This window comes from Vipera ursinii (genome assembly GCF_947247035.1).
Source record: "Vipera ursinii genome assembly, chromosome: 2".
Classification (NCBI taxonomy): domain Eukaryota; kingdom Metazoa; phylum Chordata; class Lepidosauria; order Squamata; family Viperidae; genus Vipera; species Vipera ursinii.
Window position 1 is genome coordinate 127,172,690 of NC_139513.1, and position 14,180 is coordinate 127,186,869.

The 14,180-nt window shown below is 36.3% G+C and overlaps 1 protein-coding gene across 1 annotated transcript in view; it reads left to right on the forward strand.

The window, feature by feature from the left end:
- Nucleotides 1-14,180, forward strand: part of RPTOR (regulatory associated protein of MTOR complex 1) — a 438,767-nt gene that overhangs the window by 265,456 nt on the left and 159,131 nt on the right. The window contains exons 11-13 of the mRNA XM_083354435.1: nucleotides 6,080-6,181; nucleotides 11,154-11,237; nucleotides 12,335-12,445. Coding sequence (XP_083210561.1) covers nucleotides 6,080-6,181; nucleotides 11,154-11,237; nucleotides 12,335-12,445 — 297 coding nt within the window. The remainder of the gene's footprint in view (nucleotides 1-6,079; nucleotides 6,182-11,153; nucleotides 11,238-12,334; nucleotides 12,446-14,180) is intronic.

Genomic DNA, 14,180 nt, shown 5'->3' on the forward strand with positions numbered 1-14,180 from the left:
CACACCCTTTATTACTTTTACAAATAATTCAAGGTGGCAAACATATCCAATACACCTTCTTCCTTCTATTTTCCTGACAACAACCCTGTGAGCTGAGAGAGTAACTAGCCCAAGGTCACCCAACTGGCCTTCATGGTTAAGGCAGGACTTGAACTCACAGTCTCTTTCTTTCTAGCCTGGTGCATTAACCACCAGATGAAACTGGCTAAATAGTTTCTAAAAATGAAGAGAGCTAGCTATGAACATAGATGTTACGGTTCAGATAAACTCAACACCATTCTCTCTGTTCCCTAGAAAAGTGTTTTCCATTGCAGGAAGTCTAAATACAATCATTACCATGCTTCCTCATTACTGTAAAGAAACTTCCAAGCATGAGATATGAACATTATTTTGTCAATTTTCCCTCTCCTTTTGCTACAATAAATTTGAGAAAGAAAAGTATTGCAGTGTGATGTAGATTAAGGTTGGAGGCAAGAAGACATCTAGACAATGTTGATGTCACCTCATTTACATTCAGAAGCAGAATTCAAAGGATTTAATTTGGACTCATTCAGTCAGTGTTCTAACCTTTTTAATATTATCTGATCACATGGAGCTTGCCATTTTGTGCTGCTCTTTCAGTGATTCTAGTGCATTCTTTATTTTCTTTTATATTCTCAGTTCCTCAGTTTCAGAAACTTCTGCACTTAGTGGCTTCTTTCATATTTTATACCAAATTGTTGGATAGGATGTGTCCTCGATACTCCTTTCCAAAACTGTGTAGTTGAGTATTCTACCTGCCTGGCAGTTGTTTTTAAATTGAAAGTGGACAAATTGGACGATGACGAATAAATGACAGTGCATAAAATAGGGTCAATTTGTCACTGAAATTAGCAGCAAATAAGCTAACTACTCTATCAGGAACTAAATACCGGTAGTAGGAAAGTCAGATTACTGGCATTTATGACTATGGACTTATAAGTATAGTATAGATAGGAATACACTGAATATTAGAGATCATCAGCTGTATCATTTCAAGTTTCAGGAATGTACCATTTAAATATTTCCCAGGAAGAAAAATACAATATTTAATGGCTACCCCAGGGTACTTTTTTAATTAGCTTAGAGCTAGCTGGCTTTAGATGATGTACAAATTAAAGCATGGTAGAATGCCAAGCACATGGCAGTATAATACCATAATAAATGACATAGATTACAAATAACAGAAAAGCATGCAAGAAAAGAATTTGAAACCAAACAATGCAGACTATACTGCGAATTCTAAAAAGTTGAGGACAGTGGAAAATTCTTGGCTTTGCACCAAAAGGTTAACAGTGTAGAGACCAGATGGGTTTCCTATTCCAAATCCACAATTCTAGGCTAAGTCCTTCTGTATGGATTTGCTAATTTCATCTGATGGGTGTGTGTGTGTGTGTGTGTGTGTGTGTGTGTGTGTGTGATGACTATTTGACTGTCATCTGAAAATGAACAGCCTCTGTCATTTTTTTATTGCCTGTAGAAAAAGGGCTGTAATCCATTTTCCTTTCTAAAAGGTATCTCAAATGAATTCTGACAGCTCTTTCTAGCCTCTCCAATTTAAAAATATTTTAAAGGGGAAAGCATGCCCAAACATACTTTTTTAATATAAATATTTTATTAATTTTCTAGATTTACAATCATAAGTACTTAACAAAGAACGTGTTGTCTGGGTCCATTAGTAATTCAGTGGTACATATTAACTTCCTCAAACTAGATCCAATACTACACCATCCAGTGCTTCCTTGATCCTCTCTTCTTCCAGTGGTATACACTTTTCCACACTAGGCAAATACAATTCTTATTGCTGTTAATATATATACAACTGAATATCAACATCTTTATCACATTTTTCTAATATTATACATAATATCAATAGTGTCAGTTTAAAATAAAAATAAAAATAAATAAATAAAAATAAAATATCTTTTCTAACCAAAACATATCTCAATTGTATTTGCACTTAAAATCCATTTGTTCAATCAATATCCGGTTTTTCTTGCTTTTTTAAAATTTTGATTTCCCATCAATGTTCAAAGTGTCTCTACCGCTTATAGTTTTCTCATAATAAATTATATTTGGGTAACCAAAAGATTCTCTTATTCAGACCCTCTTAGCATTTTTGTATTTCCCTTCTCATATGAAAATATGGTATTCTAGTTGCAGATCCTATCTTTCTAGTTCTAATAACACTTCTATTTCTAACAATTATCTATTCTCTTAGCCATGTTCAAACATCTATTTAATAGTATAATATCCGAGTTAATGGGTCAAAATCTCTATTTTCTTCAGTCTTACTCTAGCTTTCTTCCTTTGCCAACTAACTTTCCAAGTCAATGCATTTGAATCATCAAGTAGTTCTTCCTATATTTTTTGTGTATATTGTTTGGAATTTGATTAAAGTATTTTTTGGAAGAACGCTCAGCCCATTTATATTCATTCTCCAATTTTCCACAATTCTCCTAACAGTTTTATCTTCCATTCGATCAGCTCTTCTTCCTTATCCTCAAAAGTGTTCTGAGATCTTGACAAGTAAGATCTTTTTTTCCATTTCCGGTATTGTTGCTACATCTCCTAATTCTTCGTTTGTCTGAGTCTGTTGATTTCTTCCTTTAGGTCCTCCATCTTTGGATCCGCTTCCTCTAATTTTCCTTCTATTTTCTGTAGAAAATGTAGTCATTTTCTGAATTTGTAGATTTAGATTAGAAAATTTCTTTTATCTCCTTTGCATTATTTTTAGTCTCATCATGAGCTAAGGCAATTGTCTCTTGTATTGATTTCGACATAGAAAGAATTTATTTCTGAGATTCATCAACATTTTCTTGTTGGTATGTGAAGCTGGGGGATTTGAAGACAAGTGTTAGGGATGGTTTTTTACCATTTAAAGCTAACTATGGAACATCCATTTTGTTTTTGTATGTGATCTTTATAGTCCAATCTATTTAGGGATTTAAAAAGTTTCAGTCACTTGTCATTGGAACTCCAAGTTATCCAGCCAGCCTATCAATTCGTCCTTAACCCTCCCCTAAACAAATATAAGCAAAATTCAAGTTTTTCTGTTTAATGAAAAACATCTCCTTTCTGCCCAGAGAGAAAAAAACAATTAAAAGATGTTCATCAATCAAAGGTTTATAATCCAAAGTATTCCATCATCTCAATCAGTAATGCATGTTTCTTCTACAGGGAAATAGTTCTACAACACAGCTCTAAAAGTCAGTTAGTATTTATATTTGTGGTCCAGGCAGGCCAGTTTCAAAATAGTGTATCATCTTTGCCACAGAGATAAGTAGCCCAAGAGGTTTTTTTCCCCTTTCCCCAGCTGCAGTCTTCAAAAGTGAAAGTTTCCAAGAACAAAATACTTATCTGAGTCTGGGCTTCCTTTAAGCATAATAAATTGTAGTGCCGTGATTCGCCACTAGATGTCATTGACACCGTTTCCCAGCTTTTTAAATCCAAACTTATATTGCAAGCTTTTCAAGTTTCTTTTCTAAAAAAGTCTCAAAAGCACTTTTAGTCCCCAAATTTTAAAGCTATATATCTGTATTGATTCCAAATTAATCTTGTAATTTTCTCTGTTTTCCCCCAAGCAATTAGTTTGCCGCTTTTCTTTTCCTGAGGGAATGGGGCAGAAATTCCCCTTCCCTCTCTGATCAGGGAGGATTCTTTGCTTTGGGCAGGTTTTTTCCAGGAAAAAGTCTTAAAGTCATAAAGAGAGGATAAAGTCTCACCCAGTTCCATCCACGTTGCTCAAAAGTTGCTTGTTAATACTTATTTTCTTTGGTTGTCACCAGCTTCTGACTGGTCACACGAATGTAGCCAGTCTTTCCCCCACCGGTTTGGAGGGCTTCCTCATATCAAATGGAAGGGCCGCAAACCCCTCTGCAATCAACGAATGCTCCCTCCTTCTTCGTTGCCTCTCCAGGGTGACTTTCAACCCTTTTTAGGGTCTCCAGCAGGGCAAAATCGAATGTGGAAAACAGAGCCCCATCTTCCTCCATCCGTTAATGCTGCGACGCCTAACCAGAAGCCCCCAAACATGCTTTTTATGGGGGCAATGCATGGAAAAGAAAATTAGAGAAAATAGGGAAAAGTCCAAAATTGTTCATGCCATTCTGCTTAACGCTGTGAAGGAAATTGCCTTTGTAAGTACATTCAGTTTGTCAAAAGTTTTCTAAGGACACTGGAAACACTACTTCAGATAGTTTTTAATAAGATAAGTAGCCTGTTATTATTTTTAAATAGCTGTTTTTTACAAGTAAAAAAAATTATAGTAGACTTCCTATTGGTTTTTAGACAACCATGTTTTCAGATACTGTGGATCTGCACCTAAACTCATAAAATTGCTGGAAAGAGGATGGCAATGTTTACTGCTCCTAATGGATGACATTGTAAATTATCCACTGGTAACATACTAAGGAGAGGAAAAATATTTTGTGACCCATTAGGGAAGGCAAGTCTATTTTCCTGCCTTCTTAGCACTACATCATGATCATCAACTCTTCTTGTGTCTGAAAACCAATTATTTCCTTGCTGAATTAAGTGCACCCTACATGTTAGACATATAATATATTTATAAAAGGAAGTACAAGATGATTCATCCATTGTACAAAGAATTTTTAAGTCACTGCCAAACATAGCACCATTGTTGGCATGGGAACTTTTCATTTGTCACAAGCCGTTTAGCTATAGCAGTCCATCAACATGTATCACTTGAAGCAGCCACTTGTTATTTATTAATTTACTTACTTACTAAGGCATTTATGCTACTATTTATCAGAGGCTTTAAGTGATTTACAGAATGGTGCAACAAAGGTTAAAACTAAAAATAAAAAAATCCAGCATTTGAACTATGACAATGCCATTCCATTAACTTCCAATGTCTTTTGTTGTTGGCTGTAGCTGCCAGTCACTGGATTTCAAAGATGAAATGGATAGTGGACATCAGCTTAATTATACTTAGTAAAATGTTATTATTTCTATTTACTTACATCAGAGACCCTTTCCTGATCAGCCATGACAGATGCGAGAGGCCAGCTATGGCAAAAGTCCATGCTGCATCACTTTTAGAAAGCATATTTTTAGCACATCATTCCCCTTTCCTTTCCAGGTTCAGTAATTTAACACAGAAGACCTTTTGAAGATGGGCACTGTTCAGTAATGCATACAGAGATACCCTAAGACATATTGTCCTATCAGCTTAGGGAATAACAAGGTCATGTATTGGTTTCAGGAACACAGTACTTGCCATCTGGTACGTGCCAGTACAGTCCAGGTTGCTTTGCTAAATCCCACATCCACAACCATCTAGAATCATTGTCACTTTCTTCAGGGCAAGTAGCGATATTAAGACATTCACTCCACCTCACTTTTCTACAACACTTTCCATGCCTTGGTGAATTAACTTCCTCCTAGCAATATTGTAGAGGGTTAACTAGGATTACGTGCAAGGCGGCTAACCAAATCATGCTGTCAAAAAGCTGTTCAGCTTGTTGCCCTAAATAGCTAGTTCTGTTCTTCTTTCGAAGCATTATGGTATATTATCAAGTTTATTGAAAAATAAACTGACATAATAGGGCTCACATATACAGAATAGCAACTAACATGGAGTATTAAAGCTATGCAATCTCATGTGTAATCATAGTAGTCACACACATTAAACTCAGTGGTTTTATATACATTGGAAAACCTCCTTATGAATGGAGGGGTGTTGACTTACAGATCCAGCAGATAAATTTTTACTCTAAATCTGCTTCCTGTTAATCAAAATCCAAATAACCATTATCAATAAATGCTGCAACAAGTGGCAGGAAGATAGCCAGGTTAAATTGTTATATGCAGCCATGGTTGCTATACTAGATCACGGGTGTCAAACTTGATTGCGTCCCATGACATATTGTGACGTATCGCAATGTTTATTGCAGGGATGCTGCAGTAGTCATAGTCACCTTTTCAGTAACGTCGTAACTTTGAACGGTCACTAAATGAACTGTTGTAAGTCAAGGACTACTTGTATATTTGTTGGCAAGTAGTTTAGCTTGATTCCTGTCCATTGTTTTCTCTACAGCACAGCCCATTCTTCGCTGAACAGCTTACAGCCTTTCAAGTCTGGCTAACAATGGGAGTCGAAAACCGCAATCCTCCTGAACAGCTCCCTATCGTATTGCAGGTGAGTTGTCTTGACAGCCAGCTGGACTACTAGCTTAGCTGAGGCTGCTGAATTGTGGGCAGCCAGCCAGCTGCAAATTTGTCTGTGTATTTATGGACATGCCTTTCTGTGACTTCTTTGCTCTTTGCCAGATGGTGTTTGGATAAATAAATTACATGGATGGCACTGGAGACTAATTGGAGCTCATTGTTTGCTGGGCTTTTGCTGATACAGACACATTAACACACAAGCAAAATCCCATTCTCCCATCTAGCCACATGCTCTCCGTTAAGCATAAATTGACATTGTAGACTGTTAGCCTTTTTGCTACAGAATTTCACTCAGCTGTATAGTCACAAAGCTCTTGTTCCAAGCAGCTAGGTTTGATCCATACCTGGCCTCTTACCATCCATAATCAGTGGCTACTGGTGGCAAGAGGGCCTGGTAAGAATAAATATTCCCTTAATAGTATTAAGTGATTTTCTCTTGTTTGCTCTACACAAAGAGAAACAGGAAAATATTCCAAATGCCATGTTCACACTCCAGGACAGAATCTGGGGAGGAATGTTTTTGACAAGAATATAAAATACTATCAGTTTTCTCTTCAACTCTGGCTAATTCCTGTATGCTTTATGACTGTTCCTAAAGTTGAGAAATAAAGTTATGCACATTTAATAAAAAATATTGAAATAGACAATTTACATGTAAATAAATGATTTCATAACCAATATGTTCGCTTACTACATGTGTTATCTGGTAAATTTAACATCTAGTACAGGGGTGTCAAACTGCCGGCCCGCGGGCCGGAGCGTCACGGAGAAACCGCACCCATCCCATTTTCGGCAATGGGAAAAAGTTCCGATATGTCGTGCGACGTCATGTGACGTCGCGAGTTTGACATGCCTGATCTAGTATATGACTATAGTTTATTTTGAAACACATTCATCTTTGCTCTTTTCCATATGTTCAAAAGCACCATCATCATTATAGAAATTTACTAGGGTTTACTAAAATGTCACAGTTTACTATCCAACTTTTCACTGTTTCATCAGGCAGAATGTTCAACAAAGTGGGAGGAGAAGCAAAGGTTTGGGTACAGACTAGGTCTCCCAAGTCAATAGTTCCTGAGATAAAATTTTCAGGATGCACATTGTTATAGGATACATTCAGGATTACTGAGGTACAAGAAAGGCTGTTCCCTAATTATTTAAGGGTATTCAGTTTACCAAATATTCCTTTAAGAATAAACAACTATTGTATTATTCAGTTGGGTTTTTTATAATTATACATTTATGTTTGAAATCTTATCTGGTTATAATACAAAGCAGTTCTAATTCTGAGTGGAACTGGATAAGTAACAATTGCCAACATTCTTTGGGGATATTTGATTTTGATTTTGATTTCTTTCCTTTCCTTTCCCTTCCCTTCCCTTTCCCTTCTCTTCTGCCAAGAGGAATATGGGTACATTATTCTACCTATTCAGGGGCATCTATTTTCATCTTGTATAATGGGAAAAGACTCTCAGTCCAACTTAGCAGCGCTGTCTTGTAGTATGGGTGACAGCGTCATCAATCACTGTCCAACCCTTCAATTTCTACAGTCTTTGAAGTCTGGGAGTTTGTTCTGGTGATAGATGGACAGTTTATCTCTGACAAAGTGGTGAGACAGACAGATTTCTTGTCCAGCAAGAGATATGCTGAATGACTTGACAGAAGAGAGCTGCACAGATAATTAATTTTGCAGCAATACTGAAATGCCCAACTGCTTCTTCATGAACAAGAGTGATCATACTATTGCAAAAGCCCTCAGAAAGGTAGAGATTCATTAAAGCAAGTACTATCACATTGTTTCATCAAATTTGAATTACTGTGCAATTAATTTGCTCAAAAAGGTTCCCCCCAAGGGCATTTTATGCTTTGGGCATAATGCCAGGTACCTATGCCAAAGGTTTTTCCAGCCACAAAAAAACTGCTTTTATGACTGTTTAAAAAGAATCCCTTTAGAATCTCTGTCCTCTTGGGAGAAGCATGACAGAAACAGATCGCTAAAGCAGGGAGGGGGAAGAAGTGGCACATGGGTGGTGGGGAAAAGCTTGGAGCACGTTAATCCTTAGGGAGGGATTTGCTTTCCAGACTGTATCTCACACAGCTCCATAGGATTAGTAGTTTCCCTGTGGAGACAAAGCCTAAATGTAGATGCAAAGGGTGGTTTTATTTTAGTCACCGGCACTGGCTCTTTGACCTGTGCTAGCTTGTAATTTTAATAGAAAATCTCCATGTATTTATCCAATCCTTTGAATTGATGGTTTGATATTTGCAAATCTACTGAATGTGTGTATGTGTGCGTATGAATAAAAATCTCACATCCCCTGCCTGTTGTGTCTATTTCCCTCTCTTGTTCCCAAAACAATTGTTCTTATTATTGTACAGGACTCAGAGGTTGATACATAAGCTGACTTTGTAATAATGCCGCTTGGGGTTTGTGTGAAAGCCCTAATAAGCAGGCATATACATAGAATGAAGGCTACTGCTAAGCTTGTAAGCCGCCCTGAGTCTTCGGAGAAGGGCGGGATATAAATGGAATTAAAATAAATAAAAATAATAAATTAATAAGTCCTAAACCAAACTAAAATGTTCATTTTAATTGTGCATCAGATAAAAAGAACTTTTATCACATCCTATTTCACAAACAAAATACTGATCATGAAAATAGTTCTATATCCATTTCTAGAAATCAGTATAGCTTTTCTTATGCAGCTTGTGAAAATATTGTATCTGGAAAGACTGAAGCTTTCCCTTCAATTTTCCCTTAGACTTACTGAGTGTCTAGAGAGCATGGGCTTTTGGCTTGCCTGGGCTGCATTAAATGAAAGGAAATGTCTTGGACTGCAATACAATATATATAGTTAATGTACATAAATATCATTAAAATGATATATTAATGGTAAAGGTTTATTATGTAGAATTGCATTATTAGCTGTCCAGGGCCACATATGGACACCCTTGATCTCGAATATAGGTGCTTTTTAAATTGCTTGCAGGTGTTGCCTACTATAATGGTAACCCAGCCATAATAAACTCTGAACTGAAATCTACTCTGTGTTGGTATGGGTGTATATACATGGAAAAGTATATCTTCCACAAAATAGAATCTCACATTTCAGCTGTTGAACAGAGAGACCTGTGAAAGGATAGGATAAAAAACATTGGCGCTTATTAAAAGCCATGACATTAAAATTACAAGACCTGCATCGTGGTGTTATGTCAATTACACAGTTTTTACCAGTCATATCACTATACATAATATGTAACAATACACAATAATATCAATAAATGATCAGTCAAATACAATAGATGATGCTTAGATGATACTGCTATTCTCTTCCCTTAAGGCCTTTGGCACAACCAGGTTTTTAAAAGTTTCCAGAAGTTCATGAGGGACAATTTCTTTTATCAGTCCACTCTCCTTTGACCTTTTTCTTTCTGGCTGGTGGAAAAAGGGAAAAAAACAGCTTGCTCTTTAATATTACATTAATTTTATATTTGTTAGAGTGCAGTCTTTAATATAATATGAGATAGACATCAGAATTCAGGAGACAAGAATGAAAGTGAGAAAAGGTGCCACTATTAAATAAGAAGGAAGAACATTGTATAATGCATAAAAGTATTGATTTATGATCCATAACACACAAAAGTGTTGATTTACAATCCAGACTGAGAATCTTACTAAATTAAAATAGAGGTGCATAGAACACATCTGAATCCCAAAGCTATAAATATAGTTTATTCTTCCAAAAGTTGTTTCTGAATTACAATCTTCTTTTGACAGAAAGGGAAAATTATTACATATGTGGGGAATAATCTTATTAACTGTATTTAATTTAATTTAACTTTAATCAAACATAATGTTACCCTTGCACTGCCCTCTTTCTGGAGTGCAATCCACAGCTCACCACTCAAAGTTAAGTGTGGAACTTAGATCAGGAAAGGTTGTATATCCCTGACTTCAAGCAGAGTTAGGTTTTAGCCTCCTAATATGAAAGGTACAATGTCAGTCTTCCACATTAGGGAGACCGCCTTCCCCAAGAAACAAGGTTAATTGGTTGTGGGTCTAAAGAGAGAGTGGCCTGACTGCCTGTTTTTGACATTAACAGATTGCTAGCTTTTTCTATGACAGCAAACTGAAAGCTAAAGAATCATCTTATTATTTGGAAACTAAGAAATTCACCCTCTGGCTTGTGTGCAGTTTCTAACTTTGAATAGAACACTTTTCTGATCTTTGTTTCGAGTGGAGTAGAGAGGAATGGAGTTCATCATGTATTTAAAACGGCAACGATGGTGGTGGTGGTGGGGTTACATATCTCATATCTGACAGTAAATAAATGCCTTATGCAAAGATCTATACTATTAGTGGTACCATTTCTTGAAGTGTATTCATTCTGAATAGTCTGTTTCTGGTATTTTGGAAAAACCTGATTCGGGCAGCATGGATGGGCAGACTGTTACTTGCTGACTGCATGCTGCCTCCCTCAACGCAGTTGCAACACCTTGATGCCATTGTGCCAGGGAGTGAAATTGTCACTCTTTTTGTGCATTTAGAAAGCGTGAGATGGCCATAAAGGGAGCTTTAAGCCTTGCAAAAGCCACTTATTCCACACGTTAAAATCTCCCCAACTCCCTACCCTCACATTTGAGCCACATTTTGTCATTTGGGGAGTTCAGGGGCAACATGGTATTGTTTTTAACTTCTCCAATAAAACAAAAGAGCAAACAACAGCCAAAACGTTTGGCCCTATCCACTTCAATAATATTATTCTTTAAGTCTTGTCCTTTGCAGTCCACAGGTAGGAAGCAATGGCAGAATGTAAGTCTCAGGTCCAAGGTCATTATCCAGGCCAGGATGATGATCACAAAGCTCTGAAATCCAAAATAATAGGCCTTGTGTGATTTTGTGGTTTTTTTATGTCAATTCTTATTTTCTCTGATTTTTACAGGTATTGCTGAGTCAAGTACATCGGTTACGAGCTCTTGATTTACTTGGCCGTTTTTTGGATCTGGGTCCCTGGGCTGTTAGCTTGGTGAGTCAATATTACAGACTTTTTGCTGAAAAAGGAAAGACACTTTTTATGTCATCAACATGACTGATGAACTTATTCTGCATGTGGAAAATAATGTTCCACGGAGACGGCCGCTATATGTTAGTAATTGGACATCCCCAGGTCACTATAAATCAGGCTCTCAGAGTTTGACCAACTCTGCAAATGGTTGAGAATCTTGTTATCTTCTGCAATTCCCATCTTTGTTCAGCCTATTCCATTCCATCTGAAGCTGCACCTAATGATATTAAAAAGATCTAATTGGACTGTTCAGGCACTTTCTTGTAGGCATGCTGGTAATGAACAATTTCCTAGAATAAAATGAGAATTACAACTAGAAGAGCTTCCAGCTATTATAATTTTTATTCACACAAGGACTGTCTAGACTCTAGACCTTAAAAGGAGGCTGCTTAGCACCATGTAAAAATCGGAGCTGTTCCAACTTTGCTTTTTAATTTAGAAAACAAGACAGAAACTTTGAAAGCCCCAGTGTTAAAATGAAAAATAAATTGAGGGAAAGGGAAAGGATGTGGGAGGTTAAGAAAGAATAATTATGTTTGGGTTTTGGGTATATCCGAATATGTTTAAAATCTTAAATAGTGGTGCAATTTAAAGATTCACATTCAGTATTTTTATCAAAATGTCATTTTCCCTTTTAAGAAATACACTGATAATTTATCTAATAGATTGTGACTAGATTTGAGAAAACTTACTCTACATTTCAGAACTTTTGCATAGTGATTTTCCAGACAGAACAATTTTCCGTATCTCTAAACATCATGATCAAATGAAAGATGTGCTGTAATTTTTCAATGTTTAGCAATAACACACCTGAATGAGTTCCAAATTGTCATATGGAAAACTACTATAGTACATTAAGTACTGAACAAAAAAATAATCAGTCAACTTTTGGTAAAACCAGATAATTAAAAATATTGCACAGCAACTAGGAATGAAGTTGACAGGAAACAAATGTGCAGATATTAGCTCTTTAACATCATTACTGCCAGAGGTGGGGGCAGGAAGTTCTCAATGCCAGTCCTATATTTATATCCTTTCTCAATTGTCTTTTCTGTTAGGCTTTATCTGTTGGCATTTTCCCCTATGTATTAAAACTGCTTCAAAGTTCTGCTCGAGAACTAAGGCCTCTACTGGTTTTCATCTGGGCCAAAATCCTTGCAGTGGACAGTGTGAGTAACCATTAAGTGTTAATTGAAAAAAGCAAAAATACTATACAGGTGGTCCTCAACTTACAACCATTCGTTTACTGACCATTCAAAGTTAACAGTGGTACTGTAACTAAAAAAAAGTGGCTTGTGACTGGTTTTCACACTTAGGACTGTTACAGCATCCCCATGGTCACATGATGAAAATTTGAGCACTTGTCAACTGGCATGTATATATGACAGTTGCACTGTCCCGGGATCAGGTGATCAACATTTGTAACCTTCCCAGCCGGCTTCCAATAAGCAAAGTCAGTGGGGGGGGGGGGAACCAGATTCACTTAATGACCATATGATTCCCTGAACAACAGTAGTGATTCACTTAATCACTGGGTCAAAAAAGTGATAAAATGGGACAAAATTCACTTAACAACTGCCTTGCTTAGCAATGGAAATTTTGGACTCAGTTGTGGTTGTAAGTCAAGGACTAGCTGTATCCGTGTAGGGCTTTTGGATTCACTTACAAAAGGTACTTCACAGCACGTGGGAACATGAACATTGCGCCTGCTTGCAGCTCTTTAAAGGTCATAGGGAAAATGTTGCTTTAAGGTGTTACAAAGAGAGGCTATATTCAAACTTCCAGACATTCCAAGGCACAGCCTTATAGAAAACTTGAAAAGTTCTCTTTCCAATGATTGCTTGCCTAAAAGTAAGAAGAGTTGTTTCCAGATGAAGGAAGAGCTACAAAATTAACTTTGTCTGGTGGTTGAAATTTAACTTTTGGGCCTACTGTTAAAAAAAAGAAAAACAGCTTTGTTTACATCTTTTCCTCTTTCATTGGAAATTGACTGTTATTACCTGACAATAAATTTAAACTGATTTCTGCAAGAATATAGAAAAATTGGGAAACCAAATTACAGTGTTTGTAATGAAATATAAAATATTTTTAAGCAGTGAGTCATTCAGCTGGGGAATTACACCTTCATTGAAAACTATAAAATATCCATTATTAGGCTATCAGCTTTTGGGGCCAAGGAGTAGAAAATACACAGTAGATGAAATTTTCGAGTCTGGACATGACCTCTACTCTCTAACCTAAGCTGAAGTTTAAACAAATAAAATTCTCAAAGTCCAAACCATTTTTGCTGGCTAATTAATCTAACAGATTAATACTATCTAAATAAATTGGTCTATTTTGGAATGAATTCCTTCAAGTAACTTATAGGTATGAAAATAAACCATGCTGGAAATATGATCATCATAGACAATAGTAAAGTGAAGACTCTTCATTTTTCTCTGACTATCTAGTGTTTTTGTAATCTAATATTAGTTGTATCTATTCTGTACCAGACAATATTTTATATGTGGACAAATATTCCTTTGCTTTTCATATACTTCTGTTAGTCTGCCTGCTGTGTTTACAAATGTTCAGCATACATTGCACATTAAAGTAATTGCAAATGAAAATTATTAGCTACTGCAAAAATTACAACATCAAAAGCTTTTTTTAAAGCCTAAAATTCTACATGTTGTTGTTCATTTATTTATTTATTTATTTTTATTTTAGTGGGTTTATGTTTATGTTTATGTTTATGTTTATTGGACTTATATTTGTATACCGTCCTATTCCCGTAGGACTCAGGGCGGTTTACAGGGCAGTTAAAACCATGAATACAAAAAATTAAAAACAAATAAAACAATTAAATTAAATTCAAGCCCCAAGAGTAAATCTAAAACCCAGTTAAATTAACAACCCCACAGT